This window comes from Psammomys obesus, unplaced genomic scaffold, assembly GCF_907164565.1.
Source record: "Psammomys obesus unplaced genomic scaffold, mPsaObe1.curated_primary_1811, whole genome shotgun sequence".
Classification (NCBI taxonomy): domain Eukaryota; kingdom Metazoa; phylum Chordata; class Mammalia; order Rodentia; family Muridae; genus Psammomys; species Psammomys obesus.
In genome coordinates, this window is record NW_026596134.1 from 1,098,693 (window position 1) to 1,124,210 (window position 25,518).

The 25,518-nt window shown below is 44.4% G+C and overlaps 2 protein-coding genes across 2 annotated transcripts in view; one reads left to right on the forward strand and one right to left on the reverse strand.

Annotated features, from left to right (window-relative positions):
• Tdrd9 (tudor domain containing 9) overlaps positions 1-25,518 on the reverse strand; it is an 85,609-nt gene that overhangs the window by 46,920 nt on the left and 13,171 nt on the right. The window contains exons 3-9 of the mRNA XM_055593076.1: positions 18,895-18,992; positions 17,172-17,393; positions 16,304-16,426; positions 12,179-12,259; positions 11,254-11,418; positions 7,674-7,777; positions 4,331-4,395 (exon numbers count right to left, since the gene is read on the reverse strand). Coding sequence (XP_055449051.1) covers positions 4,331-4,395; positions 7,674-7,777; positions 11,254-11,418; positions 12,179-12,259; positions 16,304-16,426; positions 17,172-17,393; positions 18,895-18,992 — 858 coding nt within the window. The remainder of the gene's footprint in view (positions 1-4,330; positions 4,396-7,673; positions 7,778-11,253; positions 11,419-12,178; positions 12,260-16,303; positions 16,427-17,171; positions 17,394-18,894; positions 18,993-25,518) is intronic.
• On the forward strand, positions 7,827-8,427 carry LOC129665916 (chromobox protein homolog 3-like). The gene is made up of 3 exons (XM_055592844.1): positions 7,827-7,832; positions 8,067-8,214; positions 8,288-8,427. The coding sequence occupies exons 1-3, from the start codon at positions 7,827-7,829 to the stop codon at positions 8,425-8,427; spliced, it is 294 nt and encodes a 97-aa protein (XP_055448819.1).

The following is a 25,518-nucleotide window of genomic DNA, read 5'->3' on the forward strand; positions in this document are numbered from 1 at the left end:
CTCCCAGCACTATTAAAACTAACCAGTAGAGTATATAAGCAATAAGAGATAAACCTTCAAGGTCTGTATCTTTTTGATGTCTTCGTGCTGTATAAGTCAAGCGTGCGCTATCTTCAGCAACAGAGTCTTACCGTCAAGTTCTGGAGGGTAACCCAGAGCAATGGCAATATAGCTTGCGATGCGTGGGAGTCTATGGAACCTCCACTGACCAACAACTCAAAAAGAGGTAACTTATACCTGGCCCTGAGCTTTTATTAATCTGGTGGCCTAGAGTATATGGGGAGGCACCACCCTCCTGTTACAGGGTAACTCCGTTTAAATCCCTTTTATGTATAGGAATCTTCTATGGTACAGGTTTCTATATAGCATTTCCAAAGGTCTTTAGTTAGACCTCTCCACACTCCACTTCTCTACCCTTCTCCCTACCCCCTGCATTACTTAACCCTTCCTGTTTCCTATTCCTATTCCTAGTCCCCTTTGCCCCCTACAACTTTTGTCTATCTCTCTGATCTTGAAATTTGACCTCCATCATGGTTCCTTACAGGGTTCCTGACTTCTATGAGTACTTCAACTTAACACACACATACATACTCACACACATATATACACACGGGCGTACACACATATATATGTACACAGAGAGAGAGAGAGAAACAGAGAAAAGAGAGAGAGAGAGACAGACAGACAGAGGTGGTGGCATGTGTATCCAGCACTCACCAATCCCAGCATTTGGAAGGCAGAGCCGGAAGCAGCTCTATGAGTTCAAGGTCAGCCTGGTCTACATAATGAGGCCCTGTCTCAAAAATAAGTAAATAAAGATAGCTCTGAAGAGTCAAAGATTATATCCATGTGAGAGAAAAAGCAGTGCTTTTCTTTCTCGTTTCTATCAGCTCACAAAGAAGGACTGTCTCCAGCTCTACCCATTTAACCTGCAAATGCACTAATTTTATTTTTCTTTCCAGCTGTGTCACTGTGTAAGTGTGACACATATTCACTGTCCAGAAGTGGATGGCTGTCTTGGTTGCTCTCATTCCTTGGCTATTGTAGACAGAGCTGCAGTGAACACGGGTGGGCAAGGACCACTGTGGTATATGCTCAGGAGCAGTATGGCCGGCGATGTGACAGATCCATCTCTAGTTTCTGGGATGTCCCCACACTGATCTCTACAGGGCATGCATTTCCACCAACAGTGGATAAGTGCTCTCCTCCGCCCCAATCCATACCTGCATTTGCCATCATTTGGATTCTGTTGTATTTTGTTTCATCTTAGCCATCTGTCTGCAAAAAGATGAAATCTCAAAGGAGTCTTAATGTGAATTTCACTGATGACTAAAATAGTTTTTTAAATATTTATCAGCTAGGGCTAGAGAGGTGGCTCAGCAGTTAAAGGTACTTGTTGCTCTTCCAAAGGATGAAAGCTCAGTGTCTAATACCGATATGGTGACTTAGAACTAGCTGTAACTCCAATTCCAGGGACTTAAGACCCTCTCTGGTCTCCACGGGCACCAGGCAATGCACATGAAGTCAAAACACATATACATAAAATAAAAACAGCTCTCTAATAAAAATTTTTCTTGGTCGCTGTCTTATTTTAAGAACTCTCTATTTCTGTGTCCCAGTTCTTAAGTGGGTTGTTTGTTTTCTTGGTGTTTAGCTTTCTGAGTTCTAGACACTAACCCTTGGTCAGATGTGCTTTTTCTCTTCTTGTAAGCTGCACCTTCATTTGAACAATGGCATCCCATTTGTTGTTCCATAATGCCTGCACTACTGCAGTCCTGTCCAGAAAGCCCTTCCTGGGCCTGTACATCGAGAGTACCCCTGCCTTCTCTGTCACGTTCAGTCCTGTCCAGAAAGCCCTTCCTGGGCCTGTACATTGAGGGTGTATGAGATATGACGTTGAGGTACTTGATCCACTTGGAAACGAGTTCTGTACAGGGCATGAGAAGATCTAGTTTGACTCTTCACATGAGATCTAGTCTTATCAGCCCCATTTGTTGAAGATGCTGTCCTATCTCCAATGTGTGCTTTGGGGCTCTGGTCAAATCCAGGTTACTGTAGGAATACAGTTAGTTCCTAAGCAGGTTCTCAACATGTCATACTAGTGCTGTACTGTTTTTATTACAACCATTCTATAACACAACTGAGGCCAGGCATAATGTTTCTCCAGCAGCGGTTTTATTGTTCAGGATTGTTTGTTTCCATATGGACTTTGAAATTATTTCCTCAGTTTCTGTGGAGAACTGTGTTGGCATTTAGATGAGGATTGCACTGAATCTGTAGCTTGCTTTGGGTAGAGCAGCCATTTTTACAATATTAATCCTACCAGTCCTTGAGCAGGGAGGTCTTTCTATATTCTAGTATGTTCTTCAATTTCTTTCCTTGGTGTCTTAAAAGTTTTCCTTGAGCAAGTCTTTTACTTTCTTTCTATTAGATTTATCTCAAAATAATATAGTAACTTTTTAAAGACAACCTTACCAGTTCAATCTGACCCTTTATCCTTTTGTACCAGAATTACTGACAAATGCATCATGACATTAATAAGTAATAACTTAATTATTTTAAGATATATACATTTTTTCAGAGTTTTCTTTGTCAGAACAGTGATTACTGACAATGAGGGTTGGCTATTTAAGTAATTCCTTCTCTTCCCTATGGTTTTCTAATTTCCTCCAATGAATACACAAAACATTTCCTATCAAAAAAAAAAAATTAAGCCAGATATGGTAACTCCAGTCTGAAATCCCAGAAACTGGGAGATGGAAGCAAGACAATATCCAGTTCAAATCTAGACTTGGACACACTGACAGTCCAGACTAGGCCAGGCTACATCAAAATTCTGTCTCAAAAACAAAATAAACAAAAAAAATGGACTAAGTGTAATTTGGTGGCAGAGTCTTTGAGTGGGGAATTGGATTTGATCCCAAGGAATACGAAACTAATAATAATACTTTAAAGGATCTGGTCCTTCTCAGTAGGTTTAAACACCTACGGACTTAAACAGTGGCATCTGCAGTCTGCCTCATGAGAGTTACCAATATTTGCGTCTTTTACAAGTTCAACTGTGTCTCCAAAATATTTCAGCTTACAACTCTAGTAATTCAAATTGAGAACCAGTCACCACACATACAATTAGCTCTGATAAGCTGCTGGTGGAGTAGCTTGACCGTGGGTCTCCTAACAGAAAGGCATAGAGAATGCCACTTGGCAGCAGCAGAGATAAGGGTGGAAATGCTGTAAGACAACCCAAAGCCAGAGGACCATGAGGAGCTGGGAGGAGCCTGGTGCCTGAGAGCAAGCATATCTCCTGACAACTTGTTCTAGAATGACTGAATTTCCTAACAGGAAGAAAACATACCACTCCTGTTTTAAACCATCCAATTGGCGATACCTTGTTAGAACACTAACACAGATCTGATAGAAATGAGTCAATTAATGAGACACGTAGACATAATATACCAGACTTGAATCACATTGGCACAGAACAGAAGGTCACACACCTGACGGTACAATGTCCCCTGCAACCGTCTGCTGGGCGGTGCTTACCACATGTAACCGGATTGCTGAGTAGCAGCGTAACTCTGCTGTTGCCTCCCCTTCCATACTCTGTGTTTATGTTCATGTATGTGCACACAGAAGTCACTTGACGAAGGTGTACAGATGCAGTCTCTAAGACCTGCCAGCTAATGGCTGTTTCTGTACATGAAATGAGTCCATTCAGTAAGCAAATGTGACAAAGATTTGAAACTCACATGTTACATTCCAAAATTAAGTTTCTCTTGCTGCTTCTCTTTTGTTTCCATCACTACACGCACAAACACTCATATATTCTGCTACCTTTCAGCAACAGAGTATGTGAATTATTGTTATAATTTCATCAAACTATGCTACTCAATAAAGTCATTTGACAAAGTGCTGTTAAACACAATTGAGCCTTTTCAGAAAGGTTCAGGAAAAGTCCATTTCCTTAAGCACTGAGAAGGGACTCGGAGGCTGTCGGTGACTCCACAGAGCTTCATGCTTTGCTCTCATTATGAATGCCATACTTCGACCTCATGACAATCCCCTCACATTCATGACTACACAAAGGAATGCTCTTAACAAAGCAGAACATCTTACCAGAAGCTGTGAAGCTGGCAAGACTGCCTTTAAAAAGTTAGTCTTCGTTACTGTGAACTCCTGTAGCAATGCAAAGGTTAGGGGAACCAGCCAAACTGAGTCACAATGGTTCACGTTCTCAGTGTCTAAGAGAACAGGCAGCATGAACACCATTTTTCAAATATGTGCTCTCCAGAGTATTAAAATTCCAGTCACAAAATTATGGCACTCACACCTGGCAGAAACACCAACACGCTGCTCCGCTCCGACACAAACTGGGCCCCCGACCAGGTCTTGTTCCTGTCAAAATGTGAGTGAACAAGTTTGAGTCAGGGCTAGAAGAGTCCCTGCTGCTGAGACCTGACACTACTGGCTTTGTTCATGAAAGCTCTTGCAGATTGTGTCAGGTAACGCTCTTCAGTTCACACAAAACAAGACAGAGGCATGCAGAGAGAGGCCGGCCAGGCCATAAGCCAGGGCTCTTGACTTCCATTGCATTTGCCTACATGACTCACGATCTGCAAAAGCTTTCCTGCAAATTTAGACACTATAATCTAGAAACCCAAGCTAAACTTTAGGATTACTATAACAACTTTACCAAGGCCCAGATTACCACTACAAAGTATGCTTCCAGATGCGGGTCTCGGGTAACCGCCGCCTCCTGCCATGGTTCTTTCTGTATGAGATACCAATTTACTTCCTCCATAGACCTGTGGGCCCTCCCTGCACTTCACGCCTTCCTCTTTGCAGTCTGGGGTCAGCAGTAACAGACAGAAGGGCCCTATGTCGCTCTGAAGCCTACCCCCTGACTAGAGAGACAGATTAAAAAGTAAGTGAAATAAGTTTCCCTTCAACTTAGCAGTAAGACCAAAAGCAACAAACAGGACAGTGTGCTATGTAGAGAACAGGAGCTGGAGAAATGGCTCAACAGTTAAAAGTACGCGCTTCTCTTCCAGGGGATCGGGGTTCAAGTCCCAGCACCAACATGATGACTCATGACCACCTGCAACCCCAGCTCCAGGGACTCAGTGCCCTATTCTGGCCTCTGTGCGCACCAGGCAAACAAATGATAAAAAGAGTTGTAAAAAGAAGAAAAACTGGACTGGAGGCATGGCACAGTGGGATAAGGCATATGCTTAACATGTGCAAACGTGCCTAAAAAGGGGTTAATAGCAACACCAGGGGAAACAACTGTTGGATCAAAGGGAAAATGTTAAATAAAAATTGACTTATCAAAAAATAATGATAAGCTGGGTGTGGTGCACGCCTGTGACCCCAGCACTCAGGCAGAGGCAGGCAGATCTCTGGGAGTTCGAGGCCAGCCCAGGCTACAAAGTGAGTTCAGGGCAGCCAAGACTACACAGAGAAACTGTCTCAAAAACAAACAAGCCGGGGCTGGGGAGGATGGCTCAGCAGGTAAAGCACTTAATGAGTAAGAAGAGGAAAATTCTTTCTTGCAGTATAATTTTAGGGACTAAAGAACAAAGAAAAATGAGAACGTGGCATACATAATAAGGACTCAGGCAAAAAGGCCACCGGAGGAAAGGCTGCTGGGCAGACTCAGGCACTAATGTTGAGACTATGAGCTACCCAATCACAAGCACGGGAAGTAAAGAGAAAGCCACATCTACCCCAGCTCTGAGCCATAGGTCATCAAAAACAAAGAATATATCTGATAGTTAACCAGAGTGAAGAGATACATTTACCCACAGAGAACAGTGAGACAAAAAGGTTTCTCCTTGTAGTAAAACAAGCCAGCAGATAATAGGAAAATAGCATCAAAATTTAGAAAGTGCTAAAAAAAAAAAAGATGCACTTGCTACATGCTTATCTCAATGATACTGTGTATATATACAAAATTAGAAAAATAAAATATAAGAAGCAAATAATAACCAAGAACTTCATACAAGTTAAGTATTCCTACTCTCAACATCTAAAATCTGAAATATTCCAAAGTCTGACATTTAACTATGTGCCTCAAAATGTTTTTGAGTCTGGAGTGTTTATGGGTTCAGCCACAAAAGTCTGTGAAAATACTCCAGAGTACAAAAACTTCTGGTCCCAACCATTTCAAGTGAGAGAAGCCAATCTACACCTACAAGCACTGCACACACATCCAGAGATGTGCCTGTGTCTACCGATTAGGCTGAATCAACCCAAATGTCATGCTATACACCGCAGACACAGGAGTGATGTGGCTGGGTTTGTGCATGTGTAGGCATATGTGCATGCAGGAGAGAAAAAGAAAAGGGAAGATGAGGGAGAGAGAAGGAGGGGAGGAAGGACAGAAATGAGGAAGGGGGGGAAGGTGACAGAAAAGTTTGAGTGTCAGCTCTGGATGTCATCCCCAAGAACTGCTCATGCTCTTTGAGACAGGGTCTCACTGGCCTGATTCTCACCAATTAGGCATGATGAGCACTGAGAATCAGGGCCCAACCTGCCTACACCTTCCCAGTGGAATGATAAGCACACACCACCATGCCTGGCTTTTTTTCCCTGTAGGTCCTGGGAATCAAACTCAGGTTCTCAAACTTGCAAACCAAGCACTTTACCAACTGAGCCATCTCCCCATCTCAATTTTTTATCTGTTGAGTTAGATTTTTTTAAACAAAAAAAATGAAGCTGAAGTAAAATAACTTTTACCCAAATAAAAGCTAAAAAATTTTACCAACAGAGTTTTTGAAGGGTGTAATTTGGGAAGAATGAAAGTGATCCAAGATAAGAAGTCCAAATTTGACAAGGATTAATTCAGGGGTTTCCTAAGGTCTATAGGAAAAATGTTACCCCAGCCATCTAGCTTTGGTTACTAAGGGAGAAAGAATATACATCACCATTATTTGTCTCTAAAATAATAAATGCTATTTATGAGATGCAATAAAATTAGGAGCATAGAGCTTCAATAACATAGTATTTTTAAAATTATAGACTCAAACCAGCACTTAGAACCTAAATTGTTCTGAAAGGAAAAAAAAAATCTCAAGTTTAAAAAAAGCTAAAAGAATGAACATCTAGATTGCCTGCTGGGTATCAGAAAATATCTCTGCAACAAAGAAAACAAAGGCAAGGCAGAGAAAGCCATGTGACTCCTATGTCTGGAAAAGCCATCATCCTGTTTTCTGGCTCCAATACTAGCTTAAAATAGATGAGATAGATAGATAGATAGATAGATAGATAGATAGATAGATAGATAGATAGATAGATAGATAGACAGACAGACACACACAGAAACAGACAGATATAAACAAATATTACATAGATATTAGAGATTAGCTAGATTAGAGAGAGAGAGAGCTAGAGTAGACAGTCTAAAGCTGCACTCAGTATGGCTTTGACTGCTGTAGTAGAAATCTGAAGAGTGACCAGTGACTGCTAACTGCTGAAAAGGCATCTACATCTGTGTGTGACAGCACACACCAGAAATCCCAGCACCTCTCTGTCACTATGTCGCTAGACTCTGTCTCAAAACAAGCCCAAGTGTCTACAGCTATTATCTTAATACTGTAAAAACACTAAGAAGGCCCAAATGAGTGACCAATGTTTCAAGTTACACACATAAATGTAGCTGCAGAGACTCTTACCCACTCTCTTTCATGTCCAGCTCGTCAAACATCTGAATGAGAGAGACAGCAACTTCATAGACATCCTTTGTTATCACTGGCTCCTCCAGACGGTAGGGGGGGAGCTGAAAAAAAATTAAAAGAAATAGAACATCTAAATAGAGCTGCAGGAGAATGCTGGTTTAGATGTGTGTTCATCCCTTTAGCCATCACTCTAAAAACACCTTAAGTGAAATAATAATAACAGCAACAACAACAGTGCCATTTACAGCCACTCTTGCAGTGGCTGTGCTGCCTGGGATACCTCAGAAGTACGGTATTGGTAGCTGAGCTGTCGCACATAGCTCAGGCAGCATCCGCAGCCCTGAGCATCTGAACAGTGAACCCCTCAAATCTCCAATTTAAAAAAAAAAGGCCGATAAAACTACATTTCAAAAAATGGGAAAGAAACAGAATGGGAAGAATAAAAAAGTTGAAGAGGCAGAGCCTGAAGAATTTGTGGTAGAAAAAGTGCTGGACCGTCATGTCATGAAATATTTCCTGAAGTGGAAGGGGTTCACAGACGCTGGTAATACTTGGGAACCAGAAGATAATTTATATCGTCCAGAATTAATTGAAGAATTTCTTAATTCTCAAAAAGCTGGTAAAGAAAAAGATGGTACAGAAAGGAAATCTTTATCTGACTGTGAATCTGACAGTAGCAAATCGAAGAAGAGAAGAGACACTGCTGACAAACCAAGGGGCTTTGCCAGAGGTCTTGATCCTGAATGACTAATCAGTGCCACAGACAGCAGTAGAGAATTCATGTTTCTCATGAAATGGAAGGACTTAGACGAGGCTTGGGTTTTGAATTACTAGTGTGGAAAAATAGTGTTCTAATGAAAATCAAGTTTGATGTGCTGGTTTTGAAAGTATTGACAGTAGTTGGGATAGTTTTGGGGGGTTTCGTTCTGCATCAAAAGGCACTGATTCCATTGAGCAAATAAGAGCTTTCTGTAGTTGCTGCCTTTAACAATAGAATATTTGATACCATGTTCTATTTCCTCAGCTTTGAAGAACAGCTTTTCTTAAATGCTAGGGAGATTTTACAGTCAGTACTCTATTGGAACTTATTTTTAACGGGGACACAGAAGGACCATTCATGGTTTTTTGTTTGTGTACATGTATATGCACAAAACACTTAGGTAACTGTTTTTCCTTTTGTCTTGTTTTTAATACTCAAAAGAACTAGAGATGAAAACACAAGTTGATGAGGGTCTTGAAAGGAAACACCTAAGAGTGGCATAAGAAAAATCCAGAGATCACTAGGGCACCAAAGATGAGTTTCAGAAAGTCCAAAGTGGCTAACAATGTCAGTATCCTCAGAAAGCCAGGTAAGCTTAAGGCTGACCTTGCTACATGGTGACAGGTCCCAAAATGAGCCTGTAAATAAATATACCTTATGCTATGCGGAAGAGACAGCGATCATACTGTCACCCCCACCCAGACAGAGAGGCAGGCGAGGGATGCAAAGAAACCTAGCACTGAGGAGGATGTTTCTCAAGAGGAAAGCCAATCATGTTTAAACATGAACAAGAAGAGATGAGCAGCCAGGCAGTGTTGGCACACATATTTAATGCCAGCGATCAGGAAGCTGAAGCAGACAGATCTCTGGTCTACAGAGCAAGTTCTAGGACAGCCAGGGCTACGCAGAGCAACCCTGTCTCAAAAAAGCAAACATATACACATATGCATGCATGCACACATGAGCGCGCGCGCGCACACACACACACACACACACCCCAACAGTGAGCGATCTCAAGACAAGGAAAAGACAATAAGCAGTGGGTCAAGAGGAGAGAGAGATGAGCACAGGCAGCAGGGGTAGGTTGCACAGAAGGCATGGCTGGACACCATGGCGTGGCACGAAGACAACAGTAGGAATGATGACGAAACTGGACTTGAAAACATTCTCTGATGTTGAAAGTTTGTAATGGAATAAATTTGAAACAACACCTTCCTAATTACCAGTATTAGACAGGATCGTTAAGTGACAGTGTGGCTTAGCTAGACAAGGGCACCCTCCCCCAAAACGCCCAAACAAAACTCAACATGCAGTACTCTGTCCAGTCATGTTTGTTTGTGCACTGAAATATTTACTGCGTGCCTTCTAGATGCCAAGGAGAGGCTGTGTAGTAAGCAATGGTAAGTCTCCGTGCCTTCAAAAAGCTGACCACAATCCACCATAAGCCAAAAGGCCCTGGCTTCTAGGCAGCTGGTTTAGTCCAACCAGAGTGCTCACAGAACAGACACCCTCAGCTGGCTACCCTTTTATCAATGTATCCACTAACAATTGTCTGATGTTGACGTCAGGTGAGACCTAGCCAGCACCTCATTCCAGTACAGACCCCTATTTAGCGCTGCAAGTATCTGGAAGAGAAGCTCAGCTCCTACTCTCAGCAGCTGGGCTCCATCCACCAAATTGCAAGCACATGTAATGTTTGTCCCAACAATCTCTTTCCAGGCTCAGAGGCTGTAGGAAGGCGGTCCACACACGGCCACACAGGCACATTTGGCACTGTCTAGGAACGTTTTTGGTTGTGATAATGGAGAGGACAAGAACAAGAAGAGACACCACGCAATGCCGAGGATACCCCTGCCACACAGGGTTATCTGGCCAAAAGTGTCAGTGGTGCTGAGGCTGAGGAACCGCGGCCTACAAAACCAGCTATCCTTCGTGCACAGCAGCATGTGACAGCGCTGGCTACTGAGCAGCTGTGCAGTAGGAGCACAGGTGGTAGAGGCTCGGCAACGAGCAGCCGCCACATGGAGGAACGGCATGCAACTCTAAAAGAGAAATTAAACAAATATTTACTGAAGCAAACAGATGTGGAGAGCTCGGCAAAAACTGTGTGCAGACAGCACACTACCTCTGAAGAAGAAATGGCCCATATTTACCTGGCAGGATCCTGACTGTGTGAGAAGCGGCCCTGTGAGCTTTGCAATGGCAGTCTCTTATGGGAAAGAAAGCAAGGCCTGATGGGTAGAGACAGCTAGGAAGAGGAAAGGAGTGAAGCAAGTTTTCATGCCTTTAGTTTTTGCTCATGAGCTGGAAACAGAACCCAGGGTCTTACACAACTATACAGCACTTTCTTACTGAGCACACTCCCAGAAGGATGAGAAAGGAAGAGTGCCACAGCCCTTCTACTTTACATTTAGACTTCCAAGATGCTAAACTACCACACACAGAAACAAACCTGTATCAGCCTCTTACGGAAATATGTGCCCAGTGTTCACAGTCACGGTACAATATTCTTCCAGGCTGAACTCCCCTTACACTAGAATGCATGCATTTAACCAAGAGTCCCGTCCTCCAGTGAGTGTCCATTTCATAATGAGCAGAACCTGTGAGGTATGGAGCTGGCCGCAGTAACTCCCACAAGGCTGTGCAATGAGAATACTATGTTCACCGCCTACAGCAGAAGCCCTCCCTTCCTTTCTCCACCCTCTTCCTCCCATGTATCTGCTCTAAGGAGCTCTAAAAGGGCCTCACCACCATACCTGGGGAACTCAGTCAGAAAGCAAAGTCTAGCCTATAAATGAAGCAATGCACCCAACGTACCCCACTATGGTAAACGTGCCCCAAATCATTGAGGTAATACTCTTCAATAGCATGTGGCTTGCCTTCCACTTCAAAAACATACGCAGGGTTCATCTTGTTCTGAACAGGAACAGCGAAGTAGTCTGCAAACTGCTTGCAGTTGATGGTGGCAGACATGAGGACCACCTGCCGTGAGGAGAGCCCACCTGAGCAAGCGGAGCAAGCCGCCACAGAGCCCGGCCCCTCCACAACCTCCCACCATTACTGCTTTGTCTTGTTTTGTTTTTACATCCTGACCAATTTCCCCTCCCCCATCTCCACCCAGTCCCTCTCCACCCAGTCCCTCTCCCCAGCCTCCTCTCTTCCCCAACTCCTTCCTCCTCCTCCTCCATTTCTCTGCAGAAAAGGGCAGGTCTCCCTTTTATATAGTTTTATATAGACTATTTTGGGTTTTTTTCTTGTGTATTATACAAATTAAAACAGTATAAAGAATGCCCTGAACCTACTTCCTGCAGGACCTGGAATAAGGCATCTATAACAGACACCAGGACCAAAAGCAACTCCGGGGGAAAGTTTCCTCTCACAACTCTCAGGTCACTGCGGGAAGTCAGGGCAGGACCTCAAGAAGAAACCTGGTGGCAGACACTGAAGCAGAGAGCATGGAAGAGCACTGACTCCCGGCTGCTCCTCATGGAGCACGGAAGAGCACTGACTCCCGATGTTCCTCCGGTTTGCTCAGCCAGATTCTTATCACTCAAGACCACTGGCCCAGGGATGGCTCCTCCCAGTGTGGGTGGGGTATATCCACATAAACCATTAGTCACAAAATGCCCTACTTACTTGCCTACAGGCCAATGTTACACAGGAATTTTCTCAGTTAAGAGTCACTTTGCCAGACATATGTGCCCAGCTGGTAAAGTGAAACAGAAGGAAATCTAAAATTTACCTTCACAAAACGTGAATTTGTCCTCAAGAGTTTACGGACCACCAACAGCAGGAAGTCCATTTCCTCGGTTCGTTCGTGCACCTGCAGAAGAAAAGGGCGCCCTTGAATGGCATCGAGTGGCATGTCAGGGCCAAGAAAGTGCTCAGTGGCTAAATCATTTGTTGCTCGAGCAAGCCCGAGAATCAGCGTTCTGATTCCCAGAGTCCGTGTAACCTCAGGTAAACACACTGAGTCCATAATTCCAGCATCAACGGTGGAGAGAGGAGAGGCTGGCTAGTCATATAGGCAAGCTCTGGGTTGACTGACAGACGTTGTCTCAACGAATACTGTGGGAGAGCGGTCAAAGATGGTTCTAGACTATCAAGCTTGAGCTGCCATATGTATAAGCATGCATATGGACTTGCACCCACACTTACATGTGCCAAGACTCGTGCAAACATGCATATGCACACACATGGAAGTGGAATTTTACAAGAAGATGCACACGTCACCTGATGAGACAGGGTACTGAGGGCTTTCATGTGCCTACGAGACTTTCAGCCAACCCACGGTTCTCAGCTCAGTATAGGTCTTCAGGGGACTTGCTCCTATCCTGCCTAAGAGTAAGCGAAGGGCCTCTGCCCAGCTAGAGGGTATCACGCAGGTCACCGTCACCCTCAATATTTCTCTTTGGGATCCACCAGCATTAGAGCAGAGCAATGCTGAGCTCTCTCAGGCATGCCCACTTACTAGCAACATTGCCTGACCAGTCCCTGCTAATCTCTCTACCACGGTTTGTTATTCTAACAAGGGTGGAGCTGAAGCTGCGCCAGTCTACCAGTGGCTAGGGAGCATGAGTCCTGTTCCATGGTAGAGAGAACCGAAGCTCACAGGGTGGTCCCGGCTGGCCAGCAGAAGCTGACAGAGCATACAAGCACGGTCAGCATCTAGGGCAGCTGGACTGCACGTGGGACAGCCACTCCCAGGCCTGCTCAGATGGAGATCCAGACTGAGACCCGGGACCCATAACTGCACATCCCGCCATCCTGTGCCACCGCCAAAAGAAGCCCAATCAAGGTGGGGTATGTGAGGGCACATGGGAACAGTAACATTGCTCCAGATCTCTCCCTGCACACGGAGAGAAACAGGCACTAAATCTAAAGAATGGGAAGGCTTCACTCTACAGCTAGCTCTCTTTTTGGCCCTGCTGTCTTGTGCCTCACTTCCTACTGAGCAGAAATCCAGAAGGCAAATGGCAGAAGGCAAACACTGGAAGCTATCTGCTGTTCATGGACAATGGCTGGAGATCCTCATAGAATACCACAGAAATTTCATTCTTATTCCACCCTGTCCCAACTCCAGAACAGCTCCTTGACAAAAGCCTCCCCTCTCCTACTTAGAAAATCAAAGCTACTGCCAATGGAGGGCCCCCAAGGTGACTTCTCAACTATCAGGTCCCACCCCTAGACTTGAGTCACAACTTTAGCCAACTGCGGTAGCACACATATGTGAGCCCAGCATTTGAAAGGCAGAGGCCAGAGGATCAGCAATTCAAGGGCAGTGTGGGTTATACAAAACCTCATCTCAAATGAAAGCAGGAACAATACTGTAGCCTTTCCTCCGTATTTGCACCCAGATTCTCTGGTCCTCCAGGCCAGCTCCTCCTGTCCTGCCCACAGGCCTTAGCCTGCTGCCCCTCCCCCCATCTTTGGGCATCAGCTTTGGCCCCACAGGCCTTTCCTTAGCACAAGTACACTCAGCAGACACCAGCGTCCTGGGCCTCATGAAGGGACGAGATGAGAAACTAGGCCTCGCTTGTCTCCACAGATACCTGTCAGGCACTTCTACAGCTACTCAAAAATAAAAAAATAAATGCCCAGAATGTGATCAGAGCTTGCTTACTTTTTCTCAAGACCTAAGAAACCAGAAATATTATCATCCCATTTCAAACTGCCTGGCTATTTCAAATTTAGGTATATTTCTTCTGAAATTCAAAGTATTGCAGAGAATATGATTAGTACTGAATGCTAACTCAAACTTCAGGTCTATCAATACTCATTCCCAAGTCAGGGAACAGATAACACAGTGGTGAAGGCAGAGGCTGTATCGTTCCCCACTGCTCCTCTGTGCCTGCTCTAGCAATTCCTGCTAACCTGTGGGAGTGAAAGCTGTCACCAATATGGTGTGTATATGTTATCTCTGTCATGTACATATGTGCAGAGCAGACAGGTTGTCAGGTGGACAAAGAGGACGCAGGCATTAGCACCGCAGGCTCGGGGGTGAGCCAGGACATGCAGCAATCCTAGCCATGGCGGGTGGCTAGGATTTCCTTCATGTGAAGAGGTTTAACTACAAGAACAGGCCCCGTAAGTGACGGCCACTTTGAATGCCAATGTCTTTCAATGTGCATACTCTAAGTCTGGCTTTTATTTCTACCTGAAGACATGCTAAACTACCAAGGGATAAGGAAAATTCTGACCCATGTTGCCCATGATGTTGGAAGAGATCATATTCTCTATGCTCCCCTCAAACACCTGCAGTGACATACGACTAAGGAATGTGCTCAAGGCCACAGTGCGGTCACAAAGCTCTGGCAGGACAGATTTGCTATTTGACAAGCACAGCATGAGCATAGTAAGACCTCTCCCTCAAAACCAGGTTTTCGAAATGGTCAGATTTCAGAATGTTTTAAGATCAGAATCTTGTTTCTCAAGACAACACATTTTTATAGAAATCTGAGGGGCAGGGAGAGTGTGGGCCATTTCCAAACCTTCTGAGAGTGTGTAACACGCAGCATCCCGTACCTCAAAACACCCATTTAAAACGTGAACAGTGAGCAGGCGTGATAGCGCACACCTTTGATCCCAGCACTCTGGGAGGCAGAGAGGATCTCTGTGAGTTTGAGGCCAGCATGGGCTACTAAGCGAGTTCAGAAAAACAAAAAACATAAAAAATTTAAAAAAAAAAAAAAAGGAAAAAAATAATTAAGAAAGCTAAGACAAAGCCTGTGCCAATAATCCAAGTGTCAAGAAGCAGAGGCAGGAGGATTGTGAATGCCAGGCTAGCCTGGGCTAAAATAAATAAATAAATAAATAAATAAATAAATAAATAAATAAATAAATAAATAAATAAATAAATTAATTCCCTGTGGGTAAAAACATCAGCCTGTGACCCGAGTTCAGCCCTCAGACACCAAGGTAGAAGGAGAGAACCAACTTCTAAAATGTGTGCCTTGGCACACCAGAACATACACACACACACACACACACACACACACACACACACACACACACACATTTTTTAAAATTAGAAAAAAAGAAAGCTAAAACAAGCATAAAAATAGAGTTCACAATACTTTTTTGTTTATTTTTTATTTTTTTGAAACACAGTTTCCCTGTGTAGCCTTGGCTATCCTGGACTCAGTTTGTAGACCAGGCTAACCTCAGAACTCAGAGATCCTCCTCCTGTCTCTACCTCCCTGAGTTCTGCAATTACAGGTGTGTGCCACTATGCCTGACTCACAATACTTTATTATAATACATAATACTTTATTATAATATATTATAATACACAATACTTTATTATAATATATTATAATATATAATAATATATTATTATAATTGAGCTTGTTTTCAGAGTAGATTAATATGTCTTACCTTTTTAAAAGCTTTTTCCTGCAGTGCTGGGGTTTGAACTTAGGGCCTTGCATATGCCAGGCAAGCACTCTACCACTGAACTACACCCCCAGCCCACTTTTTTAGACCTATTGTCAGCCTTGACTGATCAGGCAACTGTCCACCTCCAGAAGTGGCTGCTGTCCACCAGCCTGGTGGGCGCCCCTGGCATCTACTGCTCCCTGCTGACACACTCAGATCTCGTGAAGGGAAATGTGCCAGTTCAACCTCACTCAAAAGGCTGTGCCCATCTCATCTGGGGCTGTAACCTGCCCACTGATCTCTGCTCTTAAAGGCAATCTTTTTCTCGCCCTCAACACCCCACCTGTATTTTGGGAGACAAAGAACAAAGGATAAACAGATAATTCACACTCTCAAGTATAAAGGGAAGAACAGACCATGTTGCAAGGACACAGGCTGGCAGGCCACACTGCTCTGGGAATAAAGAGCCCCCAGATAGCAGAGCGCTTACCTCATCAATGAAGATATGAGTGAATTCCATCAAACTCTTGGCACTTACAATTTTCTGAAGCAGGACTCCAGTGGTCATGTAAATTAACCTAGTGTCTTCTGTTGCTATTTTCTCTAGCCCTACCTAAAGTTGACGAAGGAAAAGACAGGAAGAAAAAGATAGGTTTCAATGGCCATTTAACTACCCAAATAAATTATGTCCATTTTACCTAAGGTAGGAAATGTAAAAAGTTACTGTATTTCAGAAGATATGTAGGGTCCAAACGAAAAGTCAGGTTCTCCAATTGATTTTATTTTCTTCCGTTTGGGGCAGGGATTGGCTTATCCAACGAGGCTGCCTAAAGTGTTTTCTTTCTTTCTTTTTCCTTTTTTCTTGGGTTTTCAAGACAGGGTTTCTCTGTGTAACCTCAGCTCTCCTGGACTCACTTTCTAGACCACGCTGGCCTCAAACTCACAGAGATCCACCTGCCTGTGCCTCCCTCCCGAGTGCTGGAATTAAAGGCTTGCACCACCATGCCCAGCTCATGTCTAAAGTATTTTTATGTGACAAGACCTTTTAGACTACAAAAGTCTAATTTAAAAGATTAAATAATAAAAAGCAAGTATAAACTTGGATTTCAGAATCTAAGACTAATAAATTCTATCGACTCCATAAAACCATGATTCAATCTTCAGCAAAATAAAAATGAAATTTGGAACATTCAACTAGAAAAGAAATTTTAAAATGTTTTCATGAATTTTACTTTCAATAAATTTTAATTACACCACAATTCTGCTCTTTCATTTCCAGCACAAAATAGTTACTGACATCAACTTACATACAGTAAAAAGTCAACAAGAAGAGAACATTCACGGTCTCTGTGTCTCACCTGATAGCCTACCAAGCCACCCAGCGTCCAGGAGCGCTCCTTACTGATCCACCTGGCAATGCTGCTAGCCCCTATTTTCCGCGGCTGGGTAACCACTATGTTGCAGAAGGCAGAGCGCTGAGTGTGGTGGTCCAGGATGTACTGTGGGAGCTGAGTGCTCTTACCACTTCCTGTGGCACCGTGTATGATCACCACAGAATTGCTTTCTATCAAAGAAATAACCTGTAATTAAAAGAAAATTAATTTTCACAACCAGCACAGCTTAGACAATAACGCAGCGCACTGTGGTCTGGAGAAGCTTTCAGGCCTGACTCACTGAACTCAGCGGTGCCCCGCCCCAACATCCCATCACAAAAACACAGAAGACTAATCGTGCGTACCACTTTTAAACTCAACCCTCCTAGCGGTGGCTGGATGGCTGGCTTATGAAAGGAGGCCACACTACGGAGCCCACTCCTCCTTCTGCCTCCCAGGCCCGGGGACTACAGGTTGATACCACCACAGCAGTCAAAGCTGTTGACAGCCCCGGAGACCAGGCCGAGGTAACAGAGCTCTCCATCTCAACTGCTTCTTTAAATAAAAAATTAACACTTCAAACTCAGTTTCTATGCTTCTCAGTCTAAATGTCTACTATTTTAAAACTTTATAAAGAGACAATACGGCTGAGCGTGGTGTTGTATGCCTGTGATCCCAGCAGTCAGGGAAGCAGAGGCAGGTGGATGGCTGTGAGTTCAAGGCCAGCCTGGTCTACAAATCAAGTCCAGGACAGACAAGGCTACAGAGAAAGCCTGTCTCAAAAAACCAAAGAGAGAAAGAGACCGAATACAATTCTACTAAAAAAAAAAAAAAAAAAAAAAAAAAAACTGTCATTACAGTCACATGATTTTGAACTTTCATTTCAAATTCTTCAGAGTAATTTTTCTTCTTCAGATGAATTTTAAACAATTAACTACATCCTCCCTTATAGTGTGCATGCAGTATTGTAAAAATTCTAATCACCCTTCTAACAATCAGCAATGATCAAACAAGTATAAATTTGGATTTCAGAATTTAAGACTAATAAATTCTATCGACTCCATAAAACCATAATTCAATCTTAAGCAAAATAAAAATGAAATTTGGAACATTTCCTATTTTATCTACAACTTTTTTCACTAAAATAAATAATGATTTAAATTTACTAACTTTTAACCATACTTAATAACATATATCTACTCAAAAACCTAACCATCCTATTGCGAAAGGTGTTTGAAAATGATAACAAAAGGGGCTGGAGAGATGGCTCAGAGGTTAAGAACACTGGCTGCTCTTCCAGAGGTCCTGAGCTCAATTCCCAGCAACCACATGGTGGCTCACAACCATCTATGATGAGATCTGCTGCCCTCTTCTGGCATACAGGTGTACATGCAGGCAGAACACTGCACATATGATAGATAGATAGATAGATAGATAGATAGATAGATAGATAGATAGATAGATAGATAGAACCAAAAGGATGTGTACATGCCACAGATGCTCCCTCCACCTATCTGTGTGTCCCTTAAACAGGATGGGAGGGTGGCTGGCTGCTGATCGTCAGTTTGACAACTGCAGGTGAGCACACTTGTGTTAGGTCTGAGCTCTGGTGAGGTATTTTGTATGCTGGCCCACCCATGTTACCAACAGTGTCGCCGCTTCAGGCATGTATTCAAACAGCAAAACTACATCAGGGAAAGCCATTTACCTCTTCTTTACACCGGTTTATAGGCAAATCAGGATATTTATACGTGGTGTCTGGGATGCATGTCACATTACTTAACTTGGTCAATGGCGACCTTGGACCTGTATTCAGACAAAACAAAGTTATTTTGTAGCTGAAAAGAGAGACAGTAAACAAGCCAATGGCCTACCTAACTTGTGTATAAGGCTTGTAGACACTCACAAGTGCTAAATCCCTTCTCTGCAGACTGACAGTCCCTCCCCCTTGATGGGTCAACTATTACTGACGCAGACAAGCACACCACGAGGCTGGTGGCCTTCTATCCCAGCCACCGACACTGTTACCTACACTGTGCCCTAAGTCAACAGACCTGACTCACACAGCAGTCAGCACCTCATTCAGTGGTAGCTCACTAGTGTGAGACTCTAGTTGTGTGCACAGTGGTGAAGTGTACATTCCTTGCTACAGAAGAAACTGATGATGGTGACAGGTAAACACAACCTACAAGCTACGGATGTGGTGAAAGGGGCTTGTTTGCTATGCTAAAAATATTTGCCTTGGAGTCTGTCTGATCCCAAGTATTCAATGTTCTCGTCTATGTCTGTGCACCTGCTCTGGCCATCCTACAATCCTAAACTGGCTCTGCTCACCACCTGGCAAAGGACAAAACAGGGGAGTTCATGCACAGAAGTTTTTACTTTCAAAACAGACTCCTAATCCTTCCTGTTCCTCTCCCAGATCACCCAGCCTGGGAGCCCCTCTACCTCCATGGTTCCCTTCTCTTTCTCTCTCTCTCATCCAATCCTGTTCCTACAGCTCAGCCCTGTTCTCACCTTAGAAACGTGTGGTCAATCTTTCTTTCACAATTAGTCTCACAATAGGTGATTAAAATGTTACTTTATTGTGTGGTGCAGGGTCCAAAGCGCACCCCTTGCACCCCAACCCCGACTCTATATATACACACAAACACATTTAGATCGAGTGACGTTAGAGTGCACAGTCTGGTCCTCCCACACACTCCTCCCCTGGCCCTTCTTCTCCTGCATCTGCATCAGTGTGTGGCACTTGTTCTTAACTCCACAGCCAGCAGATCCTGGTCTGTCACAGTCTCTCAAAGAAAAAGCTGTTTTTTCCTGGGAAAGAGGCCTCTGACCACCTTCCCTAGACATGGAAGGCTCACAGAAACGGAGGCTCCCCATTATTGTGTCTTATTTCATTCACTGGGGCTCCCAACTTCTCTGGTTTGGGTCAGGTTGGGTTTATTTATTTTTGCTGTTGTTGTTTTGGATGGTTGGTTTGGGGGGGGGGGCTACATTTGTTTTTTTGAGACTGGATCTCAGGTAGCACAAACTGGCCTTGAACTCTCTATGTAGCCAAGGATGACCTTGAACCCAATTCTCCTTCCTCTGTCTCTTAAATCTTGAAATTAGAAGCATGAGCTACCACACATTGATTTGCCCTGAAGCTTTTTTTTTTTTTTTCAACAGTTTTATATGAGAAATGAAGACACAGGCCCTCATGGTCCAGGCAGCAGCCTCCAGTTCTGGTGGAACCTGAGCTGGAAAAGCCACAATGATCTCAGGGACACCCATATGTCCTGAAGCTTGCAAGACTAAGTCCTTGCTTTTCTGTGGTCAGGAAAGGAAGAAGCCACTGCAGCTATGAGGAGAGACACACAGCAGGGGCAGAGCAGGGAAGTAGCAGGGGAGTAAGTGGGAATGAGGCTGAGGGAACAGCTATCCAGGGGCAGCGAGTGGGGATATTACTTTCAGGACAACAAAAGAGGAAGCAGGTCTATATTTTCACTAAGAAGCCTCGAGCCTGGCTCCTGGTGCTCCTACAGGAACCCTGCTGCCCTGACAACATCGATGTGACTAAATGATCACATCCATTTTGAAGGTTGCTAAAGACAGAACATTTACAAGGAAAAAGAGTCCTTGCCACACTATCTAAAGTACAGCCGTTCTCCATGTGGAACAAGATATCACCTGACATTTTTAGGTCACTGGCTGAAGCAGACCCAACACAGATCAAGCCTTGCCTTCACTGACACTGCCCCGGGGTGGACAGGAAGCCAGGGAGCAGAAACGTTCACAGCTATGAGGCTATTAGCTTTGTATAAACAAAAGAAAAAGAAAAACATCAACAATAATTTAAGGTAAGCCAACAAATTACATGTGACAAACTGAAGTCTAAAAGTAGATGGAAAACTACAGCCTCAAAATACGTGGTTCTCATTTTTCTGCTATTTTGTTATTAAAACATTAAAATATTTTATATAAACTGGGAGAATACAGAAACCATTTAAGCTGTTGTTTTTCTCACTTCTCTGCCTCATCATATCATCAAACAATCTACAATCTGACACAAGTCCAGAGGTTCACAGGATGCGATGGTCTTTTTACCTTAAAATATAGACCCTATCCAGCCAGATCCTATCTAGACGCTATCATACCTTTAATCCCAGGACTCAGGAGACAAAGAGAGGTGGGTTTAAGGCCAGCCTGGTCTATATAGTGAGTTCAGGCTAACCTAGCCAGAGTTACATGGGGAGACAGTCTCCAAAAACAAAAAACAGAAATAAAAAAAAAAAAGACACTATTCATACAAAAAAACTAAGCTGCGTTACTAGATTTGTATCTTAAACAGAAAATTAGATCCTCAAAATAATAATATATTGCTTTCTCCAGTGGTAGGGTGACAGCGCACACTCAAAACCAAGGTCAGTGTAAGGAGGCAGCCTGTTCTGCCTCCTTTACAAAGTCAGAAGAAAAGCTTATAGGGGTGAAACAACCATTAAAAACAGCCCCAACCAGGAGATAGGAAGATGGCATAGTGGCCGCGTGTACCCTGCTCTTACAGAGGACCCGCTCAGGTCCCAGAACCCACACAGGGCGGCTCACAACCACCTACAATCCAGCTCCAGAGAGCATTGGCACCTCTAGTCTCCATGACACTCACACACACAGCAAAGATCACTGTGGCTTTTGGCGACTACCCAAAGATACCATGCGGGACAACTGAAGATGGAAGTGTAAAAGCGAAGACCACGAAAAGGTCACACCCTGAAGCCAGGCCCACCCTGTTATGAAAGACCCCACCTACCTGCTCAGTTTCCATCTTTAGGAAATTATTTACTTTTAAATATGAAATATTATTCTAATATTCTAGCGTATGGAACTCAAGGTGCATCCTTGAATTTCTACATCGGAATGATTTTTTAAATACTTGAAAGTGCAATAACATTAATACCATACCAAACCCAATAATACTTTATCAAAGAATTCTGTTATGTCATAACTGGATGTAACACAGTATTTGTGTTAAAACCTGTGGTCCTGGGCTAGAAACAGAAGTATCAGGGTGATCTCATGAGTTTGCTGTAAACAGACACCAAACTAGAACTAGTTGTGTTCTCATGCAGACATTTGTATACAGGAACGGCCACAGCATCTCCTCTAGGCCAGGGGAGTTCCTCCTAGCTGTCCTCCTCAGATACACACTGTTCCCTCTCCTTCATTCTCGAAATACTACCAGCAAACTTTCTTAAACACTAGCCTACATGGAGACCCCCATTTCCCTTCACCTTCATTCCAGAAGCCATAAGTTTGGCCACTCCATTAGATGACTACCTGGTTTCTTTCTCTTTCATCCAATTTACTTGCCAAATCGAGGCCATCACAAAAGAAACTTTTGACATGTCTAGTTCCCATTGCAATTCCTCCCTCAAGCAGACAAGTTCCTCTGGCACCTCGGCCTCAATTGCATGGCTTATCTTCCATAGCAGAGGCCTCTCAACAGCCACTGTGACGAGGAGGCATGCCGAGCAGGCTGCTCAGAAGAGGACAACCACAGCAGGCTCTCCTCTGCATACGCCGCAGCCTGAGTGTTCAGCACAGCCCAGCTGCATGTTTGTCACTCAGCAAGGGCCATGCAACCACCACAGCAAGAAGGCACACATCAATCCCCGGAGGCAGACCCTCCCACTTCCTCCTAGGATCCCCACTCCATTCAGTTCTTGCTTCTTTGGGAGCCAAGTGTTAGGTGACTTCCCCTGGGGAGCCATAAGAAGCATCTGCTCTCCCAAGGCAGAAAGGGTGCTACCAAAGTGTAGATGGGCTTTGTGAGGGCATCATGAAAGCCAGGAACACCACAAGCCTCCTCTCCAGCAGGAAGTATTAACAGACCTGACTCTGAGGTTTCCATGGTATCACAACCATTCTTCTAAACACAGGATGCTTATGTCTGTGACGGGGTTCTAAACGCCAACCTGCCACAGCCGAGAATCACTTGAGGAAGGGGTCTCAACCCAGAAACTGTCTACCTCAGGCTGGCTGTGGCATGTTTGTGGAGAACTGTCTACCTCAGGCTGGCTGTGGCATGTCTGGGGAGAGTTGTCTTGGTTGTTGACTGGGATGGGAGGCTCCACACATTCTATGTGGGGCAGCCCTGAGCTGCCTAAGTGTGAAGAAAGCTAAGAGCAGCGGAGACAAGCTGCCAGCTGGGTGTACTGTGTTTCCTGCTCCTAACAGCAGATGGGAAGGGACTGGCTCCTTCAATTCCTGCCTTGGTTTCTCCTTGGAAAATAAAACAAAAATAGTAAACTTTAATGCTAAGTATTATTATAGGTAAGTGCACAGATAAGATTGCCAGTAAACTCTGCTTAGAAGGGCACTGGCATCGCCTCAAACATAACCTTAAAATCAGTAGCATACTAACTCGACTCCTAGAAACAGAAAGAGATCTGTAAAGTGGAGTAAACGGATTAGAATTTAGGTTACTGAAGATCTATTTTCTGGAATTCATTCATCAAGAATGTCTGCTCGTTAGGCCCCCTTCCCCACATCATCTTAACTGTGAGCTGCCCAGGGCAGCTCTGGTCCGTTTCGAGATAACTGTGACTATCTCTCAGCACTTGTGAGCCACCTGGCTGCCCGAGAGAGAGCCAAAGCCTGCAGTTTCCACTTCTGTATCACTTGATCAAAAATGTGTCGTGCTGTGGGAGTCTGAAGGACACCTATAAATGAAAGCAACGTAGAACCACCGTGTGGCGGCTGGTGGCATATGCTGAGGAAGAGCTTTAGTTATGCTGTACCCCCTTGGGCCATACCTAGAGACTGCAGCTGGGTGCTCAGCATTGAGTTTCTCCTTTCCAGTGCCTGAGGTAAATTCTTGCTAGAAAAGTTAATCTAACACTTCACCCTCAATGAAGGACTAAAACCAAAGCAAGAGCCAAATAAACTCTTTCCTGTCCTCTGCTGCTTTTTGTAAGGGTTTTTGTCCCAGCAACAGAAATGCAACAAGGACAGTATCCAACCCAAATCAAAGAGCAACGCAGAGCATCTTAGAGGCCCTGAGGGAGAATGAGGCAGGCAGAGGAGCCACTGAAGCAAGAACACAGAGGAAAAACCAAGCACTAAAGGCTGTTTCTTCTGCCTTGAGGTGAATAAGAAATGACGAGAAATAAAGTAGATTACATTGACCCCAAAAAGTTAAAACACAAAACCAAATAAAAGAGCATGCATAAGTAACGTCTCCCAGCTCTCGGCAATAACAGGACATGGCAATCTGCACTATCAAGAAGCCCATACAGACGCCAAGATTAGGGGTGGTGACAGCACTTCTGTGTACAGGCTGTACTTCCTGTTACAGGGCGCAGTGAATAGGAAACCTTCCCCGAACTCAGCCCCATCCATCAGTGGGAGCACAGGCCGTGGGCAGGGTCAGACAGCTTCTTGTAGGTGGGTCCAAGGCAAAGCTCTCGTAACAGCCTCTCTGCGTGAACAGGGCTCAGCACTGACACAGCCGCAATGACCGAGGCCCCTCAGTCCATACTCTCACCAGCCAAGAGCTAGCAGCAATGGTGAGCAGGTGCGCACCAGCACAGCATCAGCCCACCCGGCTGGGGAGGCAGTGGCAGATCAATCTGCGGATCTGAGGCCATTTGACCAAACAGTGACCGTCAGGTCAGCCAGAGCTACATAAGTGAAACCAAACCGTCTATGAAAAAAAAGCTTTAAGATCTTTTGCTTTTCATTTCATATATTTCTATTCTTTAAAAAATTCTGTTTTAATAGCTGGGTACGGTAGTGCACGCCTGCAACCCCAGAACTCAGGGAGGCAGAGGCAGGCGGATCTCTGTGAGTTCAAGGCCAGCCTGGTCTACAAAGCAAGTCCAGGACAGGGCTACACCGAGAAACCCTGTCTCAAAAAACAAAGACAAAAAATTGTTTTACTGTTTATTATTTTAGAAAATCTAGTGTTTGTATAAGTGTGCGGTCTGTGTACTTCATGTGTTCTTGTGAGCGTTTACGTGTGAGTGTGAGCGCAGATGTTCAAGTGCGTACATCATGTGGAGGCCAGAGAGCTACACCACGCGTCCCATCGCTCATCTCTGCCGCCCCTGCTTGCCCAGCACCCGGAGCCTGTGCACGCCAGCACACCGAGTTCTTACGTGTGTGTCTGAGGTCCACACTCAGGTCCTCACGCTCCTGCAGCAGACACGTTACCAACTGAGCGTCTCCCCAGCCCCTTCCGAGGTTATTCTGGTTTGTTTTGGAGGCGCGGGTCTCACTGTATAACCCTGGGCAACCTGGAACTCGACGCGTAGACCAGACTGGCCCCGAGGTCAACAGTGATCCACTTACC